This window comes from Schistosoma haematobium, chromosome 6 (assembly GCF_000699445.3).
Source record: "Schistosoma haematobium chromosome 6, whole genome shotgun sequence".
Taxonomy (NCBI): domain Eukaryota; kingdom Metazoa; phylum Platyhelminthes; class Trematoda; order Strigeidida; family Schistosomatidae; genus Schistosoma; species Schistosoma haematobium.
The window spans coordinates 21,160,487-21,183,842 of NC_067201.1; the positions used below are offsets into that span (position 1 = coordinate 21,160,487).

The following is a 23,356-nucleotide window of genomic DNA, read 5'->3' on the forward strand; positions in this document are numbered from 1 at the left end:
TAATGATTATGACTTAATGACAAGATCGATGCAATCTTCGTATAATGCATATATCGCCAAAAAGAGACTGATAAATTGTAGTCATGAATGTTAATAAGGAAATTAAAACAACTAATACAAATGGTTTGTAATATTAGATTTACGAATTTTACACTTCTGTGTTCAACACATTTGTTTTTTGGATTAGGCTGAAATGAATGAAACTAATTAAACTACAAATTATTACGTTAAACATGATCAATTGGAATTACAGTGTTTTTGATGTGATAATTTGTGCTGTCTTCTTCTTCTTATGATTGTTTGTCCCGTTTCCAAGATCTACTTTAACTTCATTAATGTTATGTACGTTAAATCATTGTTTCTAATTATACATATTATCATAATTTGTAACTGGACTATTTACAACTGATGAGATGTGGTTAAATACAAATATGAATTCATTTTCACTTTTGAAAATTTGTTGTGAATATTTTGTTGGAAAAATGAAAAAAATTTTCCATCTAACGCAAGTCTATAGGTTGATAGAATTGTATAGAATTGTGTTTCAAACGAACCAACTGTTTTTGATGGAGTTTTGTTCTTGTGGTCATGGAGTTCTCGTCGTTCTTCTGAAAGACATCATCAGCACAAACTTTAGGTAAACTTCTAACTCCACTACCAAACCATCCAGCTCAGAGAACAAAACTCCATCAAAATCAATCCACTTGAGCTACAAATCTTCGCCACCGTATCAGAACCAACTGTTGTATGTCCATTAGGTAACGATTACTACTAATGTAGACTCAATAATAGATTTTAGGATTACTTGACATTCTTTTTAGTGACACAGCATCTCACTTTGGAAATACAATAAATAAATAAAAATAAAATTCAGAAAGAAAATATCATTATAGAGTTGATGAGTAAATTGTATACTGTTTGAGAGTAAAAATATGGACCTTTGTATTTCAACTCGATAATCCCTAAATGTGACGCACCCATTGAATAACTTGAGAGTCCTCGATTTGATCAGTGTCACGATTGTAGTTAAACACTGATGACAAGTTCCGTAATAAAACGAATCGTTTGTCAAATCCTGTCTAGATTTTATTAGTCGTTCAGTTGACATTAAACAGTGATCAAGATCCCCCGAATTTAGATTTTGTTACATTACTACAGATCATAAAGAAAAACCTAGCGAAAATTCAGTACAATACATAACAATGTATTTACACTAGATTTGCATAACTCTTTCAGTCGTGTTAAATATTGGCTTTCAAGTATACAAACATCATTCTTATGTGTTCAATTTAATCACTTTACCACCGATTATTCTCAATATTATTTTGATCCAATTTTTGAATTATGTATGATCTGTAAATGAAAGAAATTCAAATTATTATTTTATGTATTCATTTAATTTAAAACAACATAGATATAAGCGAACAATATTGTTTCCGATTAGATCCTCATCATGCTTTACTCTAATAGACAGTAATATATACATGAATGAAATGACTCAGAATCGATCACAATGGCGTCGGAGTATACACTCTTTGTCTTCCTTTAAACTATAAAATTAGAATCGCTTTATATCTTTCTTTCTATGAAATAACTAAGCCCTTATTATTCTTATCACAATTAGTACCTGAAGTTTATGCTGATGATGATGTCGTTCAGAAAAACGATGAAAGCTCGACGACCAAACTATCCACCTCAGAGAACAAAACTCCATCAGAAACAACTAATACACCTGTCATCACATTTGTACTTACTCACTTATTATGTTTAGTTATGCAATCCATTCCACTGTTATTATTGACTATCAATTAAGGGACGAGTGTTCTGTGTGGCAGTTCGTTCCGTTCTACTTTATAGCTGCGAAACGTGGCCATTAAGAGTAGAAGATACGCGGAAGTTACTAGTATTTGACCAAGGATGTCTTAGGAATATTGCTCGCATCTGTTGGGATCATTAGTTAAGTAATAATGAGGTTAGAAACAAGGTATTACGGAATGATCGTAAATCAGTTAATGAGATTGTGAATCTTCATCGACTAAGATGGTTGGGTCACGTGTCACGTATGCCTGAACACCGACTACCAAGATGTGCAATGCTGAATAGTGTTGGGGATGGTTAAAAGAAAGTTAGAGGGCGGTCAAACCGAAACGTGGCATCAGTTCACAAATTCACTAACTTCTAGTTTTAGCCATGTTGGTAGATGCAGACTACTTGGTTGGGATCCGCGTGATTATAGTAACCAATGGTTTGAGACTCTGAGTGATATGGCTCAGAATCGATAAAAGTAGTGTCGGTGTATACACTCTTTGTCTTCCTTTAAACTATAAGATTAAAATCGCTTTATATCTTTCTTTCTACGAAATAATTCTATCTTCCTATACTATGTCCTTATATGCAATCTATATATGATAACTGAATCGAAATACAATATTGTTCGTTTATATCTGTGTTGTTCTAAATTATAGTGTGAGAAAGTTTTGCAAAAATTAATTTAATTCCATCAAACTTACATACACATTTTCACTGTTTTTTCCTGAATTTTTATACGAAAATTATGAAATAACTCTTTCCAATTTAATTGTTCAAATTTTTCTATTCTAATATGTAAATAGATAAAAATAAAAAAAGAGATTACATAATACTAACGATTGATTTCACTGGTTGAAATCATGAGACAATTGAAGCTGGACCACCATGGAAAACCTGGAAGCACTGGACGGCCGTTTCGTCTAGTATGGGACTGTTCAGCAGTGCCCATCCACGATCCCGCACCCCGCAAGATTCGAACCCAATGGTGTACGGTGGAGCAACTTCGTGGATTGGTTGAAGTTAGACATTAACACTGTTGGATGCCAGCCGGCTTGGTAGTCTAGTTGGTTAAGTGCCTGGCGCGAGACTGATAGGTCCTGAGTTCGAATCTCGCAGGGTGCGGGATCGTGGATGCGCAATGCTGAGCAGTCTCATAATGAACAAAACCGCCGTCCGGTGCTTCCAGGTTTTCCATGGTGGTCTAGCTTCAATTGACTCATGATTTCAACTAGTGAAATTTCTAAGAATCTTCACAAAACCCATTCTGATACTAATAATGATTGAAATGAAGACAAAAAAAGTTAAATAAACGAAAAACATGACAATGTTATAACTTTTATTTTCCAAAAAAAAGAATTAAATCTACGAGTTTATCTATTTATCTACACATCTATCTGATTCTAATTTGATGAAGTTTTGTTCTCTCAGCTGGATGGTTTAGTCGTGAAGCTTTCATCATTCTTCTGAACGGCATCTTCAGCATAAACTTCAGGTAAAAGTGAAGTGTTCGAGTTTTTCATTCATTAAATACTTGGACAGCAGAAGACGGCTATTATACGCAGTATGCTTGAAATAGTGACATTAAAAAACTGATGTGTGTATCTCAATATTTTGGTGATACATTTGCTTCTTCAACTTTTTTAAATTTGCTAATTCTTATCTTCTATAACGTATACCAGTCAAATTCTAAATCATTTAATATTTGGATCATACATACTCCATAATGATAATTTGCCAACAAGGATACTAAATATCTATTTTTATACGTCTTTAACGACAAACTTAAAACAATATTGAAAACACATGTGTTGAAAATAAAAATAATATATTTGTAACAATCAACCCAATGCTCAATTTATTCGAAATTATCAAATCAAACCTTGGTAATGACACCTACATGTGTTGAAGTTGTAAATTTAAAGCAAACGAAACGTTAAAACTCATGAGGTTGAGTAGATTGGATAAACTATTATCCTTGGATAACATTATTTGATATTCACTTCACTGTGTATCTTATGGTTCTTGATCAAAAAAACAGTATTATCATGGATCAGTCACTTTTTTCATTTTATTCTGTATAAGAGCATACGTATATTGGATGTTTAAACTCATTACACTGGGTTTATATGCACTTACGTACAATTAAATCATTACAGTAGCCTTCACTACTGTTATAACGCTCGGTTTTACTTCTTCCAATATTATAACGGTTGGGTTTCCACGTTTACACATATAGGGCGTTAATTTACCCTCCCAGTGTCTATTCTACAGGACGTCAACACAATTCAGATCAAGAACACGTGATTAGCCTGACCATAATGTAGATAGATTTCCACACCAAAACCCGACACAATCCAACAACAATGAACAATCAATAATAAGTGAGTTGTAATAATAATAATAATAATAATAATAATAATAATAATAATAAGGACAGGGAATATATAACTCATCTGACACCTGTCAGACTATCTACATGTCTGACTAAGCAGATAACCAACCATTATCACTCTCGCCCACACAACAACTACCTACCAAAAATGTGTACATTACTAAAGCTCTAAATTGTATCATTTAACATTGTGTATTAGTCTACGTCACAGGATTGGAAACAAGCCACTCACCTTTTCGCTAAATCTTTAAACTCGTTTGTCAAACATTCAAAGTCATCCTCCATTTTCTTCATGAATGAATGAATGTTAGTACTGACGGCGTTGTTTTCATCTGTTTCAAATGAGCATGTTTCTTTCAACAATAAAATGGAGCTATCAATCTGATCTTCCTGTAAAGTATTTGAAACCATCTCAGGACTACTCGAAAAAACCTGGAAAATAGAAATTCAACGATGTTTGCAAAAAGAGTACAGCCAGCATCCGTCGTGTAGCGTATATCTATTGAACCCGTCTCTTATTTTGGAATAAATAAAGCATTATCTGCTTGCCGAGATTTCGATACAACTATACAGTCTACAAATTTTTATAGACGTCTGAAAACATAGACTTTCTAAAACAGGAAATTTTTATTTATGACCCAATTACTTTTTAGGAATCATGATTCGATCGTATGGATGAAGCTATTGACTATCAAGATCTCTAGACCTAAATGGGTTATATGTTGGTATTAGTTTCCAAGAAATATCTACAGTTTTACGAGTAGTGATATCTTTAATAAGATTTAAATCAGAATCGGAATTAGTGCTGTTACCGATGAGACAACTGAATTTCTATAGAACTAAATAATTATGCTAACTGATTACCGGCTAGTAACTAGTGTCAATTGTTAATCGACACGGTAAGCTGATCAGAAGTAGCTTAATAAGAAGTTCGATTGATGGCAATCAGAAGTGACCTGAAGGACAAGTGCATTTCATTAGCTAAGAAATGGATTGATTTCCTATGGGGTAGAGTTGCATATACATAAATGAATATTTTTGCACTTTATTTGGTAGCCCAGTATATTTTGTCGTTCACTCTTGTGTTTTTGCTCAGGCAGTCAGTTGAAGGGGTTAGTGTGTAGCACGCCGTGCATCAGTATCATATTTTGGACACCGCTCGTCACGACATAATTCAGATTCTATCAGTCATGATGCATCGTCACCGCTCGCTCGAGTAGCCTGGTATCGCTCTCTGTATGCAAAGTTCAGTTTTCTACTCATCCTGTTTTCATTGGTGCTAAAACCGTTGATCATATAGCCCAGTGCATGGTATCTTATACAGACATAAATAATGTATGACCTGGCATAGACGATAATGGTCTCGAGTTGCCTTACCACTGTGAAGTCAACTTGATAAGAAGTATAGCAAAGGACTGGCAATAATCATATTGTCAATGATATTATACTCCAACCATATATAAAGTAACTCTGTTTAGAGCCTTTAATATGTTTGTAAACGTCTTAAGGAGATCAATGTTCTACAGATAATCTTAGAATACAGACTAGATGAATAAATGAAGACCAAGCAGCTGAAATAGAAGACATGACATTCCTGAGTAGAGGTTGGATGATGAAATCAATTGGTCAGTGCCTTAGTATCTTTAGACGTCCCTCGCTGTATGTAGTTACTCGATAGATCAGTAAGACCCTGAATTTAACGTATTAAGTTCAAATAACCTAAAAACCATAATAAATTTTGTTTATGCATAACATGTCTCTATCCTAACTAGTAGTCATCATAGTCTAATAGTATACCAAATCCTAGAAGCTAACCTATTTCGACGGAATCATAAAAGGCTTGCAAATGTAAATCAAGCTCTTAAGTATGAATGAATTTATTTGGAAACAACGTTTTTTCTAATGCTTTAAGTAATTTAAATATCTAGAGAATAATTTGATGAGAAATAGTAATTAAGATCAGTTATCACGTCAGCGTGAAAAAAAAGCTGTATATTATATTCGTTATCTAGACAATTAAAGCACTTTTATCTACAGTTTGGTCGGATCAGAAAGAATTTTCATTGTTTAATCAATGAAAAACGATGAAAATCTTTTACATACATTGATGGTATTTGAATACAACAAAATAACAATTTACATATCACGAATAAGTTAGGCGCTTTAACACCTTAAGTGTAACAAAACTAATGAGGTTTGGTACAAAAAGTGCGGATTAAAGAAATGGGTTAGTTTGAACTTATTTTCAACTTATTAAAGAGGTTACCATCAATAATTATCTGCTAAAATGATGACACTTAACTCTAATTAAAGGTCGGAACTATGAGGACGTTTTATGTAGTATATAGACAAGTGTTGATATCAAATTAATATTCACTTCTAAGAGAGTAAAGTTAAACTAGGCTGATTTCAGAGACGGTTCTCTAAGGAATAGTGTTACCTTTGTGGGTGTACTTTTAATTCCAGGTGATCGGCAAACAATCTGATTTTGCATTATTTCCTCACTCCTTGGCAAATTAGGTCCAAGCCAAAGTAATAAAGATTCTAGTTCTTTTTTCACTGTTTCGCGAACTCGACCATCCAGCCCTTTTAGGAAAGTCATTCAAAATAGCATACATCTGACATAGAAATTTCACATTATGAAAAAATATCGCACATTATTTCATTCAGATTTATTTTATGTCTCAGATTTGTGTTTAACAACAATTAAGAATCTATTCACTTTGTTGCGGATTCGACATGTTTAAAAAATGGGTATTATTCCGTTTAGATTATGTTAAGGTTGACCAAGCAAGACAAGAACAGTCTTCGATATTAGTCAGCATTAATTACAACTCTAAACAAGTTAAATATTAAACAATATGGCAGCAAAGTTCAGCATCCAGTTTGTGGTCAAGTTTTAATTCAATAGTAAGTTACTGTTTACTAGCAAAACAAACGCACTTTGAGCTGGGATAATTTCTGTTTCCTTATTTTATCTTTATGGTGTTACAAAGGATACTTTACCAAGCATGTACACAAAAGCAATGGACTTTTGTACAGCTTTATTGAATGCTTTTCTACTAAGTGATTCGTTTATATAAAAAATGTGTTAGAGAAGTGTATGGACAAAATATGCTGATTTTTCAATTGCACATTGTTTCAAGTGGCACACATTTGTAGTTTTACTCACGTTCGTATTGGAAGACGTTACTGGTTAATGCGTTGTCAAAACTCCAAATACCTGCGGCATCTTCACCCTCTTGTCTGGAAAAATCCGTATTTATTGTGAACATATTTTGTCTAAAAATTTTATTAACTTTATCAATAATACATCATGGTACGTGTGATATCCATATTAAGTAGTAAATGCCTAATTATATCTCCATAAGGAGATCTATGATGTCAGAAACATACAAGCTTTAAGTTCATCTACTAAAATATTGATAAATGAAGACACTCAGGACTTCGTTCGAATTGTGTAAGTAGCTTGCAACATATGTCCATGCAATCAATTCCAAGTTTTAAGTGAAAGTGTATACGAAATGATAAAAATTATATGGAAATGATGATTTACTTGTAAAGAGTATGTCTAATCTAATTCATCTTTCTGGAACCCTCATGAAAAGAAAGAAGTAGATAATTGTAAAGATTTTTTCTATTTATAAAATAAAATTCCTTAAGAATGTGTCAAATTTTTGATAGCCCATAAAAACAAAGCAAAGATGCTAAAACCTACGTTGGTAAAGTAGTACGGATATCGACAGCTAAAGTTTGAAACTTGGACTTCTAAAATGGAGTTTTCGAAATAGAATATCTCCCCTGTAATCATTTAAAGAATGGGTATAATGGTTTATTTCAGATTGAATATATAGATTGGTGTATTGTTTTGCATGTCTGTCGTTAACAGCCACGTGTTCAAAAGTTTTAAAGAGCTACAACAACACGTTGCCCATGCTATGACCGTAGTTTGCAGTGAATTCAAGTATATAGATTGTTGTGGACTGCCCATATAACTTAGTTCAAATATTTAAAGAAGTGTTAGTCCATGTTATTCTCATCATTATTTGCTTAGGAGCCCCATACAAATACTTTACTCCGAACTTTTCATACGAAAAATACCTATAGGTTTTATTTATTTATTTTAAAACATAGATATTGGTACAAGGAGGCGCCAAATACATATGCACCATACAAATCTCATTCAATATGTGTGAGGGCTGTGATAGTGCCCGGGTGCCCAAACCGAAACAGGTGGTTTTCTTAAGGGACCACACCCGGTACCTTCGACCCGAAGGTCTGATCCACAAGGCAGTGGAGCATCGTATGGAGATGCAGTCCGATGGTGGCCGGTGACCAACGGTTGGTTCATACACCATTTGTTCCCGCAGGATACTGGAGCCCATGTGCACCATTGGTTTGGAATTCAGCTAAGGCGCCGGACATTTGCTTTTCGTCCTCTCATTTTCGTAAACAACACTCGTGGTGCGAGAAGGCAGCGAGTAGAACTTCCCTGGCAGAGGCTATATACGCGTGGCCATGTGAGAGCATTTCGAGAGGGAGAGCGGAATCTCCCCAGTCTCGGCCGTACCAGGACATTTGGGGTTAGGTTAGACACAAACCTATTGTAGCGGTAAATAAATCCCCAAAACAAATAGCACTAAGTTTTCGACATTGGATGCTGACCATATGTTTTAGTGGACTCATCTAGCTGAAGGCGCTCGGTCAGGCATCCGCACCAGATCACGTGTGGTAACGCCGTGCTCAACATCTACCAGATTAGATCAGAGAATTCCGATATATTGGTCATCGCCAAATATACTCTTCCGATCTCCTCGACTCTGTCTTTTGATTTCTCTGGGCGGGAACGAAATATATTAGAAGGTGTTACTGGTAGAAGCGTTGTCAAACACTGAATACCTGTGACATCATCACTATTAATAAATGTTGAATAGTTATACTCATCGAGCCTACAGTAGTTGACAAGAAATAATGATAAATAGGGTGTTTGAAACAAGCTGTATGGCATGCTTTGCTTACCCTCTATCTCAGAAGCATTGAATTTCAGCAGGAAGTCAACCTGTAGTAGTTGTCACAAAAGCACGGATTGTTACCTGTGATCTTAGCAACTTAAGATTATTACGAATGAGAGTACACTGGTTTCTAAGCTCATGAAATTAAGCATTTAGAGGTTACTTTATGAGACTGTTATCTGTGTTACTTCGTTTGGTGGCTTCTTGTGAACTGAGAAAGGACGTATTTAGTGAACCGGAAGATGATTCAGTTAGAGACGTTTTCAGCGAATCACCATTCTGTTACAACGAAAATTCCAGTATTAGTATAATATGCAATTTCATACCTTGTTCGAGCAATTATCTTTGATTTTTGACCAAGACTTAGTGTCATCATTTTCTTCATCTTTAGCATACTCGCGTAGGAACTTCGAAAATCTGTCAGACAGTGGTGAGATGTTGTTAAATGCTTGATAAGAGCGATTAACTGTCCCGTTTTTCCGTGAGACTAATTAAGACTTACATATGTCATCTTGCGAACAAAACGAACTCATTCCCACGATTACAGAAAATACTTTTGAATAGCCGCACGTAGTGGGGACACAAAAACATACTCAAAATTGACGGATTGTATCGTAGCATTTATTATTTTTTGTACGAGGTTTTCTCAGAGTGAACTTATGCGCTCAAGGTTTAAAACTATTGACAGCACTAGAAGGATATACGAAGGTATTACAGCACTTAAATCGCTAGATATTCAAATGGTTGTGGACAGAATGAAAGAAGCTTTCGCTCAACGGGCTTCCGTGTCTAGTAGCAGTGGATCACCGACACCTCCATGCAAGAACCTAGGCATATTAACGATAATAGAGGAAAAAGTAATGGGTAAATCATAGTAAGATATTATCCTTAGTCATTAATAATAGGTCAAGTTTCCTCTTAAAGAAATCCTGGTATGTAACTTGGACTAGCTTAGCCGGCAGCGAATTCCAGCATTTGAATTCTCTTAAGGAGTATAAGTCGTGTCTGCAAACCGTACTGCTGTGCTGCCCCTAGTTTCTGGGTGCTACCCCTTAGGTTTGTGTTGGAGCTAAACTTAAGTAGGTGTTGCGTAGCAGTTTCACTTTGTAAAAGACAAGAGGTCCGTTAGCCTGTGTTAGTCCTGGCAGTGATGGTCTCTCACTTGATACAACTTTCTTTTGAAAGAGTCGACAAATGGAGCTTCAATCACGTGTTGAAATAATGAATTCCATTTGTCGATGGTTCGATGGGAAGTTCAATAATCAGCTGACAAGTAATTTGTTCTGGGCTTGAAGGCTATTGAGGAGTGTCCTTGCAACTTCTCTGTTTTGGAAGGCAAGAAGCGCTTTAGATGCAAGTTTACCACTGAGTAATTTAAAAACTGTGATCAAGTCACCTCTGGTTCTTCTATATGACAGCCGAAATAGGTTGAGTTCAGACAATTGAACATCATTTAAGAGCTGTGCTAATCCGGGAATCGACTTAGTTGCAGTTCTTTGAACGTTTTTCTACTGCCCACTGTCAGATTTTAGGCAGGCGCTAGTCGTTTGCATGCAGTAATCGAGTTTAGGACAAACTAATACCGTATACGAAGTCGAAAAAGTTTTAGCATCGGCATGAGTAACGGCCGTGCGTATTGACCATAAGATTCTAAAGCCTTTGGCGGCTGTTGCACGGCCATGTGCATTAGTCCTTAAGTATTGGCCAATGAAGACTTCTAATTCAGTACGTCTGGAAAACTGTGATTAACCGTGTATATCTGTACCTTGATGACCAATATGCATCATAATGGATTTGGAAGCATCTACGGGCAACTTCCAAATCTAAGACTTATCAGATAATTTTTTCAGGTCATTTCAAAGCTCCAAACTATTACCTCTACTTTTTATCGCTCTCCATATCTTGACATCGTCAGTACATAACAAAACCAATGGTGTTAGGACCAGTTTGAGGATAATTGAGATTTGCCACTATTGTTATCTACTAGTGATGTATTATTACTGTCTCCGCATAATGATTGAACATTTATTCTCTTCTTAGCCCTATGGTTTATATACGCGTATAAGCGTTTAGAGTATCCTATAGACTCTCTAACAAGTTTTTCTTCGTAAGTCTTTTTGGACTTGCGGAGTGTCGAAGTATTTCGAGCTTTCCGATATTGGTCACTATTCAGTGACCTGAATTTCTCCCACATTCTGCTCTTACGGGGTGGGGTGCAGGCCTCCCTACTGAACTACAGTGGGGAGTTTCTCACTCACTGTTTGGAGGACTAGTCTTTCTTTAACAACATTAGGTCATTTTCTCTTCTTGGTCTGCACCTATTCATCAACCTAGATTGGAGTAGCAATCACAGACACGTCACACACACTGTAGGATCCTGGATGATACTTAATGACTTGAGTTTTAAGGCTTTGTTTGTCGTGCTAGAAGCAAGCCTAGTTTTGATACTAGGTTTTTAGGCGTTTCTTTCTCTCTGAAATTTTGAAGGCAGGTACAGAAGAAAGACTTCCTTTCTTGGGCTTTTTTCTAACAGGCCTCTACATAGGCTGTCTGTTATAACGCTCGGTTTTACTTCTTCCAATGTTATAACGGTTTGGTTTCCACGTTTACACATATAGGACGTTAATTTACCTTAAACGATTATTTACACTAGATTCCCTCCTAGTGTCTATTCTACAGGACGTCAACACAATTCAGATCAAGAACACGTGATTAGCCTGACCATAATGTAGATAGATTTCCACACCAAAACCCGACACAATCCAACAACAATGAACAATCAATAATAAGTGAGTTGTAATAATAATAATAATAATAATAATAATAATAATAAGGACAGGGAATATATAACTCATCCGACACCTGTCAGACCAACTACATGTCTAACTAAGCAGACGACCAATCGCAGTCATTATCGCCCACACTTCATTGTCTCTTCTCCGTTGACCTGTGCATGTCAATAGACTTGTTTGATGTAACTTCACAGTGATTTATGTATCGACCAAGCAAGTACCTTTTGATGTGTCTCGAATGAGCTTGCCAATGCTCCTTTAAGCAGCATTCACCATTGCAATGGCATTGAAAAGAAAGCTGTTAGCATCCGGGCAGCATTGCTGACAAAACCACACGCAACCGTTTTTACTAAACCGCTTGGAAGTCAAAGGCGTTGGACCGTAGAATTATGGTTAACTATGACATAAGAACTGCTCTAATAATAGACCTAGTTCTAAAATTGCAGATTTGTCATGATGTAACTACCTAATCTATAAGATCTTACGCCGACGTCACATCATATTCTACACTGACTCATCGTGTCGCAACAAGTACTAATATATGATGGTAAACAAATTCTGGCTAGAGATAGAACAATTTATTTACTATGAGTAACAGTGAGTTGTATCGAGCGAACATGTCATCCGATCAATTCGAATTGATTTAATCCATTCTTCCCTCCTTCTCCATCGTTGGATTTTTCTCCGCGTTAAAGGTTGAATGCCTATTTTCCCAGTTGTCTCCTATTCAGCTTTGAGGATTGTGTAGTTAGGGCACAATGACACTACAAGACTAATGCAAACTTTGCAGTATCATCTTTTGCACTCATTACACCGAATGCCGCTTTCCACAGGGTATCAAAAGAATGAGCTTTGGTATTTCCTGTTTTGCATTGTCCAGTTAAATAATCAGAGTTTTTCTAAAACAAGCTAGACACGAACAATACCTAAAAACAGAATGAACTGATGACCAGAAAAAAGTGAAAAACTAGATTGTTAGAACCATAATTTCAAACAAATACAAAAAAACCGATCTACTCAAGAGTACAGATGATAACTCATTTTTGAAAAAACGATACCGTTGGTGAATAATTCAACTGAAATAAATTCAGTTAAAACGACAACTGTAGTATTGATGGGCAATAAATGATCAAATCAATAAGAATACCACTGTCCTCTTTAAATCGAGCATTTCTCAGTCCATTTCAAGTTTTAAGTTTCAGTTAGTTTTATATCTTCGTGTTACACGAAATGTGAAGTTCTTGTTTTGTACTCAGTTTAATAGTGACTTTTATTAGGCAAAGTAGATTATAATACTCTCTCTGACATGTATTTGTAGACTCTCTCCTTATTATCATAGTAAAACAGCCATCTTTGGTAGCTTTGACGTTTATAATCTATCTGTGTTTCGTCACCCATTTACCAGATTTGTGCTTCCATTTTACACGTATATGTGGACAAAACCCATGTGTTCCTGGAGATACGTATCTGCATAGGGATGGTATTAATGTGATTAAGACATATATCAGTGTAATGGTATTGAGATGGTGGTATATTTTACGAAAGTGATGCGAATTATCTAAGCATAAGCACTGATGTTCTACTGTCTGAGACTTAACGCTCGTGTGAGACTGTCTAACTTTCTGTAGAAAGATGACAAGGTTCTAACAATGCGTTAGGAATAACCATCAGCACGTATACTGGTACCTAAGTTGTTCCACTATTCGGTGGAACCTCAAAAGCTGAGGAAAGGAGGGAAATGAGCTGTTTTTTAAGTCTCTGAATGGCAATCATGATGAATCCGAACTGCGATAGGCGAGCTGAACAGCTCCTAACATTATCATCAAAAGTCTTCCAAGTGATCAGGTGAGAGAGCACATGGGAATATACAATCATCCACCATGCCCAATATCGTCAAATGAGACTTATCTCCTTTATTCTGACAGATACCGGCTTAAGCTATCCATTCGTTCTGTGAAACGAGATAAATGGGAAGACGAATTGATATGTAAAACAGAGAGAGAAAAGAAGTAGTAAGTGAAATGAATGAGTTTCGAATTACCTTAAATTTTTCTTGGCGCTACTGTGTCGAGTGTTTGTGAGATACACCAACTACAATTAACTGGTAATGGTTGAAAGAAACCATAAACACTGAGAGACAGAAATTGACGACCATGAGAATTCAGCAAGCTTATTTGTCTTTCGTAGTCCTTTTGCAGTACTTACTACCTAGTTGAAAGCCTCATGATGCAATTATTACGAAGCGGAGTAAATTACAAAGAAAACGGTAAACACATACACACCAAATAATCGCACGGACATAAAAATCGGATCAATAAAATGAATTAATTACGTATATGTAACTGATGCAATTCCAAGATGCACCAAGTATTCAAAAGTTGAAGTAATCAAACTGATACTCCATTTGGAAAATCTCAGAACTGTCCCACTTTTCCTGATCATTATATGCCCCTAACTGACAATCTTTCCCGGCCGAAGTGACTGCACCGCTTTTATTAGTTAGCTCCAAGAGGAGACTTGTAAGACATATATGTATTATCATCTCCCACGTGGGCTAGCAGTACCTGATCCATTTCTCCTAGTCTGTCCACTGTCATGGTCACTACATATCATCAACTTTTTCCCCACCTGATTTCTATATTTCAAGTCCGTACATTTTTGTCGCCTTACACTGTCCACTTTAACAACTAATTAACTTATTTATGTACTTACTGCTTACAACAATCGTCTTCTCATAGCATTCGGGTTATCACCTTATTATTTTTTAAAGTGAGGTGGATCACGCGTTTGCCTAGCAATGTGATGGTTATTAGTTCTGGAAACCTTAATGCATCGTGATAGATTGTTATGAAATATAGAAGCCAGAAAGTAACTATCATATCGTAGAAAACGAGATGACCTTACTTTGGCATTCTGTATCTTTCTATAACGATTAATGGTGTTAATATCTATGGTCTTCCTGCTCCCTTCAACAATACTAATCTTCGACGCAATAGCAAGAAGATCCAAAAACTGCAACCTAATAAACTCAGAGTGGGGCTCCTTTTTATAGTCACCTAGTCAGTGACTGGAACGTCATACTCCTACAAGTGATATTATACTTATCAGTGGACGTTTTCAAGGAGAATCTGAACTTCCATTTGAAAGCAAACTATGAAGATTAACACATGTCCACCAACCTGTTCATATTTGTGAAGACTGAAGACGAAATCTGATTGCAATTAACACAACGGAGTTTCTAGCATTCTGATCATTGGATAATAAAAAGAAATTTGATCTGTACTAACGCAACAGAAAAACAATCGTAAAGAAATCAATCGGTTCATACAATCTCGAGATATTGGATACTGGATTTTGGCACGCGGGTGAATCGATTTCCCAAGGTTACTTAAGCGTGTCTCACTATGCTTAGTTTCGAGAATGTGCGCGTGTTTACAGCAACTCAGTCTCTAGGATCCAAACGACTAACCTTCGGTCCACACCACCTCACATTTCAGTTGCGCGATTCCGACGTTATGGTAAGTTAGCGTTTCAAGTGTTGACGTGAAAGAGTGAAACATGTTTTATTAAGGTTGAATCATTACTTGTTTATGTCGAACTAAACACCATACAGTGTAATGACGAAACTTTCTGTAAAAGTTTGATCTGGTTGTATGAAAAATATTTTTCAATCTCACCCAAGCAAATAGAAACGACATTCCATAAAAATTTTCTATGCGAATCTGAGAGAAAATGCTCCAGAATGTCGCCTTCATCACCTGCTCTTGCAGACAGTGAGAATTTCCCTACAATTACTTCTGGTTAAAAACATCCGAAATCACTTGTTTACTTCAAGTGGCCTTCCCACTCAAATCTGCACTAAGTTATTTGCTCCTCATTATATTTAAGACAGTCTACTTCTAACCTACATCTACAAAAATTAGCTTCACTTCCGCCAAATAGTCTACTTTTGACCTAAATCTGCTTTAAGTAGTTTTAAGACCGAAGAACTACTTCACTGGGGAAATTAACGTTTGTATTCAGTTAACCTGTTAGAGGAATGGATCTCGTAACGAATGACGTTGATTAAGACAAATTTTAGTTTCAGTTTGCAGAAATATTGTTTAAACCAGCGTCCAAGCCACACGTCTCCGTCGTAATCAACATGATTATCTACGGAAATCTGTAGTTTATTTAAAAAATTGTATTTTTTGTCTTTTTTTCAAACAAAATACTACTTCATATAGACTTTTAGTACTTACGTCTTATTTGTCTCAATAGGACAGATTCTAGTAAGAATGTTGGTGTTAATACTTTTCGATTTCAGCATAAGAAATTTCATAAATATCTACCTCTAAGTCTCGCATCCCTGTTGTCATTATGGGGAATAATTTTCCCCAGTTTAATTTTGAAGTAGAATAACGATTTCTTTGAACTAACAGAGTCTTGTTGAAGATATATCTTCAGCCCTTCTAGTTCCTCTTCAGTTGACAGAGAGAAGTGGAACTGCGATAATCCTGCACGCAGATTGTTAGACACGCTATCGACTTGCATTTTTTTAGAAATGGACGTCGTCAGCCGTACTTTGGCAGACAAGTCGGATACGACAGTTACAAGAGTTAATGAAATGTCATGCAGTTTAGTGAACCTTTAGGACTAAAAACAATTTCACACATAATTTACTCGACATCGGTTCTACCTCTAATAGGCTTTAACTAACATCATTTTGATGAAATTAATGATGAGTGACCATCTGACTGTCAGACATTCTGGTTGTGTTTTGGATGTTTTTAGAGTCGGCTCTTGATTTACATAAAGATTATAGGAGTACTCTGAGAATATGTACCAATGTTGAACTGAGACTCATCAGTAGTCATGTCATCACTACCTCGGGTTACTAATGTAGTGAAGAAATTAATTAATTAATGTGTAGAGCCATCCAATAAGAACCTTGAATATATGGATAAAATTATTATAGCCATTGTTAAATCTATGCCACTTCGCTCTGAACTTAGTGCTTCAAAATCTCAACGAAGTGTGTTGCATCTTAGATGATGTCTCTGAAAAATAAAGGGATGTGGATTATTCCTGTTTTACTTAGGACCCGTGGTTAGAACAACCTACCATGTTATGCCGTCACGGAGATCGTCTGAAAGTAAAGCATATCCCCCAGAATTCCAAATTAGGACCTCAGTGTTTGTACAGGATTGTCGGACTAATCTTCACCGATGGATAGAATGAGACATAACGAAAAGATAGGTGTTATATGAGTCGTCTGTAAGAAAAGGCAAATGGATTCGATATTTTAGATCAGTTATGTAGAAGAACTACTCCTAATTCCACTACTACTATAAGAATGCAACTTGATATTTTGCCCAACACTCATGAAGAAATTAAAGCATTGTGAACACCAGAACCAGATTTTCGGTGAAGAAGACGGGCATTCGATGCCAAACGACTTCATACAAAAACAAAAAATACTGTATGACCAAATACGTGTGCAAAAGAAAACTAATCTTAAGGCAATTTTCACTCGGTAAACTCAACACATTTTCATGAATTCTTGTCATTAATTTTCATTGTATGTCAGTTTTATTTAGTTACTTGATTTTCAATGCATTTTCATTGTACTGGGCACTTCATTATAGATTTGTATGTACTGGCAATTACTCAGTTAATAAAACTGTGTAATTAGTTACCACTCAATTGATATATAACTGATTTAACTTGAATGTAAATTCAACCATTCTTTAGTTTCGTTCAATAAATCTAAACAACATTAATCTTTCAGGTCTCCGGGGGACTATGGTTAGTAGAGCTGTTGTATATCGCAGTTGTCGTTAGAGTTGTCTCCATGTAAGTTTTTCTCTTCAAGTGCAAAATATCGTCCAAGGCCTAATGTATATCACTGCGTAGTTTAACAGTAGGAGGGTGAACTATTGAACATAACCACTTGGCTTATCTTGTAAGTCTTACAGACCTTGGAGGCCGATGAATTCTCAGTACTGTTGTTCTACCTTATTTGGGTTTTGTAAACGTGTTACCTATGATGTAGATGATGTTTGTCCGTCGACCAAAGAGTGGGTATTCTGATATGAAGTCCATCCATTGCTTTGTGGCTGTGAAAAATGACCTTTATAGGTAGGTGACACTCGGTACTTGATTATATATGTCTGCAAAGCGTTGTCTGCGTCGAATGATTTCTATACAGTGAATTGAACTCGGTAAATTCTAGCATAATATACGTCTATGATCTGAATTATGTTCTATAGTCCATTGTTTACATGATTTATCCTTTTTCTCCAAGTAATTACTTCTCATTATCTTTTGACTTGTCTATAATTTTTCTTTTATTTCGTAAAGATTATGTACAGAGCAATTGACGGGTTTCGCTTGTGCGAATCACCTACTGAACGTCGATTCACACCATCCATACTAACTGGGTATACGATTGTTTTGTATACAAAAGATTTTCATATTTATGAATTAACTGTTAACAGTCTTTCTGTTGCTCGTTCTCTTGAGCAGTCATTAGAGGGAGTATCCTCAATCGGTAAGTATTTTGCTTCTTATTTATAACCTCAACTACTTATGTTTTTATTAATAGTTCTTTTTGAATTTTTCTTTAGCTCTCTGTGTTTTATTTTATTTCATTTATAGCTTATTAAACTATTGGTTGAACAAAACACAGAAAGATGGAACGAGACCATATTAACTTATAAATGAATATAAACTACGTGTAATGAACGAAACAGTTAATCGTACGACACCTATAATCTGCCGCATATATGTAGTGGTTCAACTTGCCTCATCATATCAGGACAGCGAGATAAAATTACGAAAAAAATGTTTGGGTAGTAGAATTACTAGTAATAGTAGTAGTAGTACTAAAAATGACTACATATTGGCTATTGTGACATTCTGAGCCATATTACCTAACATCTCCAACGATTGATTGCATTGATCAAGCTGACCCCAACTAGGTAGTCTGTACCTGTTAGCATGCCACAATGTACCAAAACAGATGTTATTCTGTTAAGGAAGTCCAAATTATCTTACGAAGAATGTAATAGAAAACTGTAGTGAAGTAATCACTTGCTTCCATTCTAAGTCATGTTTGATAATGTTTTAAGCTCTACCACTGGAACCAGGGATTTTTTATGAACTTAGTCTTATACAACTACCTCTCATCCCACTACCTTATTTCATAATACGACGATCTTTCCGTGATATCAGTTAAATTATCTTTACTTCACTTGAACACGTTACTGGACCTCGGTATTGTTTGCACTGTGGTGCTATCGGATCTTATTAGTCCTCCTGATATATCAATAATTGGATTCGTTGCTTTTAAATTACTGCTTATCATTCTCGATTACTGCCAGCGAAATATAGACTTAATTAAAACACGTTCCGTGTAGGATTATGTTGGGGCACGCTGATTGTCCATCTCTTAGCTAATCAGCGCTAGAGATAAGAATAGCTAGGTCGTATAAGTGGAGATCATAACGATTATCAGTAGTTGAAGATTGTTTCACTGCGGCTTAAATGATTGCTGTTGATTGTTTTATATGTTGAACAAGTGAGTTTGTGATTGCAGATACTTTCTAATGTTGACTATCTCCATCTACCGTCTTAGATCAATCTGTAAATGTTTTTAAAGGTTTTCTATCCCTTATATTTTTTCTGATAGATGACGTAACATTGCTTTACCCATTCTCTTATAAATCCAACCAATTATCACTTTTACCCGCAATAAAAACCACTGATTGGCCTAATAATATCAAAGAGATCTTGTCTGGTGGGAGTTGGCGTAGAAGCCAATTAAATGAGAATTATTTAGTAAGTAGTATTTTGTTTTCTTTGTAGTACATCTTGCCGTGAAGTATTTTCCTAATATTGTATTATATGTATAGTATTAGGACAGTTTTTTGTGCTTAGTTGAATGCTCTGTAGGGAGTTATTTTTCCAGTGAGTGGCTGATTGGTAGAGTCTGTACAAAACTCAACGACTTGGGCTTTACGTTGACTACGACTGACTGGCTAGGAGTCGAATATTGTATTGACACTCAATTTGAGGGACCTAAAAGGAAACTGGATTAGTAGTGTTCTTGACAATTCGGTGTCGTGGTCACGAAGTTCAAGAGACAACCGTTTGGGCCCAATCACACGCAGCTTTTTTGTGAATAGTCTTAGGTAAGCTAGCGCTTTACTTACAGCCCTTGGTGTTGGCAGCGGGAGTCCATGGGGCAAAGTAAGGTATGCTGTCCTTGGGATCAACCTTTTCTAACCCATTTTTACTCTGTGAGTGAGAAGGCAGTATCATTTCAGATGCTGGCTGTCTGGATGAACACCTTACTTCTATTACATCCCTGTCCAAACGACAGTACGACCTCGTTTTTAGGCCTTTGTTACTTCTATTCTCACTGCTTCCCCATTGACCTACCTGGAATGGTTGGGCTTAAAAAAACAGTCGTCTCAAGCAATATAGTTCGATTGTGTTGTTATGATAGACGGGCCTGACCACTTCGTCAAGCTAGCATCTGCAGTCGGGCAATGAAGTTATTAATGTGAACCATTGCTTGGTAACTCAATAGTCTAAAGATTAGGCATCCTACCCGAAGCCAGAAAGTTTGATTCGCCGACGGTTGCTTACGTGCACTGCTGAAGAGGTCCAATCGTGTGACGAAACAGTCATTCAGTGCTTCATGTTTTTCATTAATGTCCTATTTAAAGTTTGTTTGTGATACGAACCACATACATTATTATTTCCATGACCGCTTTGCATTCATTTTATTCATCTTTCCCGTTCTAGTTGTGCAATTCTTATCCGAAAACATTTGTTGTACCTGTTAAATGTGATGATCAAATGATTAAAGAAAGTAGCCGATTTCGTCATGGTGGTCGTTTTCCTCTACTGGTATACTATCATAAGCCAAGACAAGTATGAGCCAGTTATGTACACATTTTCATTTTTTGTTAGTTGTAACTTTGTGTTATAATTCATTTATTAAGTATGAATTTCTTTTTTCTAGGTATTCAGCTTTGATCCACATTGTTGTTGTATGTTGAAAACCTATAGAGATACTACTCACTGCTTCCATAAACCGAAATAAGTGAAGTAATTAGGGTTTTCGGTGAATTTGTTCGAGTGATTCGTTCACCAGTCTACTTCTCCTTGTGTCTGTCACGAGGTCACATTTTATATTTCGTACAGTTTATTATAGGATTGCTTAATGTATAGTTCCAGTGTCTTAACTCTACTATTGGGATCTATAATGTCTTCGTGAACAAAGTTCAACTTTAGTTAGGATTGTTTTTTAGTCTTTAATAAACTCGTGATATAAGAGTACTTACTTTCCATTATCATTCATGTGTTAATTGCATCATTACAGGGCGCTTTGTATAGTCCACTTGTCATATGACTTCATTCGAAGCTATATATAACCTTTTTTGTTGTTATTCTTCTAGGTAGTATTCAATGATATAACTTTGAAATGTCAACAAATGATCTGTTTTAGCATTGAAATAAGCGAACATTCATCATTCTCATCATAGTAGTACACTTAGTATTTTTTGTAGATGTCTTTTTTAACCTGTACGTTCTTGTATAGCTTCCAGTCAGTAGTTCAAGTATCTTATTGTCGCTTACATAGTTCATTCAATGAACATCCAAGTTGGGGTCATTTCTATGAAATTTGGAGTACTTCAATCTAATCTTCAGAATACTTCTCGTTTGTGACAATACACTTGTTCTGTCTGTTTGTATTGTTTTGAATGTTTTCTAAAGTCAATCTTGATATTATGCTCGTTGAACTATGATTCGTCACTAGTGAATATTCCAGAAAAAAAATCGGATTTTTGAGAGACGCCCAATTTTACTCAACTTTCAGTTCAGTTTCAACAACTCTTGGGAGATTTTCGTACATTTTTCTCAACTTAAAATATTCTGATTGAAATCATGAACTGGCATAGGTTAGACAACCATCACTTGGCAGTACTCGATGACCGTTTCATCCTGATATGAGACTCCTTAGCAGTACCAATTGACAACCCCACAAGCGGAAATCAAACCTAGGACCTCCGTTCTCGGGCGCAAAACGTTCACCTGTAGCTCACATCTAGACCAAATAATTTGCCGAAATGATATACATAGACAGGTTATTCGAAATAAAATTTATCAATAATCATTCAGATAATAAATCCTTTGATCGAATTACACAAGAAATCGTAGTAGGTTGATCATTGTTCATAATTAACAGTATCAATCATCTAATTTATTTATTAAGAGAACTGTTCATATAGTTTTGATTTTCCATAATAAATTGTATTTTCTTCCGTTAGTATGTGTGATATATCTGTATATAAACGTTCGGTTCCACTGAATGATTTCAATACTTGATTCCAATCACTTGTTACCTATTTTTTTTAACACTAGTGGTTAGTAGAGTAAATTTCTCTATGGATTTAAATTAGAGTTTATTTTTTATGTAGTGGACTCGAGAATGTCTTATTCTGTGCTCATCACTTCAACATATCTGCTTTCTAATGCTGTCGGTATTTGTTTTAGGCCTTGAATCGGTGGGTGTCACTTCAAGTACTAATATGTTATCTATTAAACTACTAATCCTAGAGAACCACTAAATTGTTAAACATTACTATCTACAACTCAGAGTGTTGGTTTAGTGGTAAAGGTGTTTAGCTTTCAGTCGTTAAGTCCTGGGTTTTGACCCCGCTCTGTCCACTTCGGTTCGGGCAACCGGCTAGTATCATTAGCTCTCACACTTCGAGTGTGGCTACATGATTTAATCAAATTGAAGTAAGAAGAAACCTGTAACGACAAAACAATATCTAGACGGTTGTTCAAAGAACCCATATTTCAACAGAGACTGACCAGATTTCAATAGACAGCCACTGAATAACTTTTATGCTTGATTCCAATCACTTGTTACCTCTTTTTCTAACCTATCTTTTAGACTACTTTATTAATAACTGCTGAACTATTAATTAATCAATCCACAATTACCAACAATCAAAATACTTCAACTTTATTATCATCGTCTAATTCTAGTTTAACTTCATCAACAAAATCGAATAATTTAATGAATAATTCATCTTCAAAAAATTCCATATCACCATTTAGTTCAACATTCAATACTGGTCGATGTCGTTCAGATGAACAATTACTTACTTGTATATTACCAGATAGATGTAGAGGTGTTATATTGGATTTAAGAACACAGAACGAAACAAAAAAACCCCAAGCAACAAGTGAGTTATGTTGTTGTTGTGATATTATGCAGTTTTCAAGAGTTATTACCATTACACAGTCAAACTATATACATGAACCCAACCGGTTATTCGAGTAAAAAA

The 23,356-nt window shown here is 35.7% G+C and overlaps 2 protein-coding genes across 3 annotated transcripts in view; one reads left to right on the top strand and one right to left on the bottom strand.

Annotated features, from left to right (window-relative positions):
* Positions 1-819: 819 nt before the first annotated feature.
* Positions 820-9,772, bottom strand: MS3_00008768 (uncharacterized protein). Its single transcript, XM_051217111.1, has 9 exons — positions 9,716-9,772; positions 9,540-9,679; positions 9,377-9,492; positions 9,295-9,343; positions 9,221-9,260; positions 6,642-6,787; positions 4,434-4,633; positions 2,511-2,597; positions 820-1,353 (listed from the first exon to the last, which is right to left on the bottom strand). The coding sequence occupies exons 1-9, from the start codon at positions 9,744-9,746 to the stop codon at positions 1,299-1,301; spliced, it is 864 nt and encodes a 287-aa protein (XP_051065744.1). The 5' UTR covers positions 9,747-9,772; the 3' UTR covers positions 820-1,298.
* Positions 9,773-15,355: 5,583 nt separating this feature from the next.
* Positions 15,356-23,356, top strand: part of MTMR9_1 (Myotubularin- protein 9) — a 34,582-nt gene continuing 26,581 nt past the window's right edge. For both annotated transcript variants that reach the window (XM_051217113.1, XM_051217112.1), the window contains exons 1-5: positions 15,356-15,523; positions 18,348-18,537; positions 19,678-19,826; positions 20,799-20,927; positions 22,960-23,254. In XM_051217113.1, the coding sequence (XP_051065746.1) occupies positions 15,410-15,523; positions 18,348-18,537; positions 19,678-19,826; positions 20,799-20,927; positions 22,960-23,254 (877 nt within the window). In that variant the 5' untranslated portion in view covers positions 15,356-15,409. The remainder of the gene's footprint in view (positions 15,524-18,347; positions 18,538-19,677; positions 19,827-20,798; positions 20,928-22,959; positions 23,255-23,356) is intronic.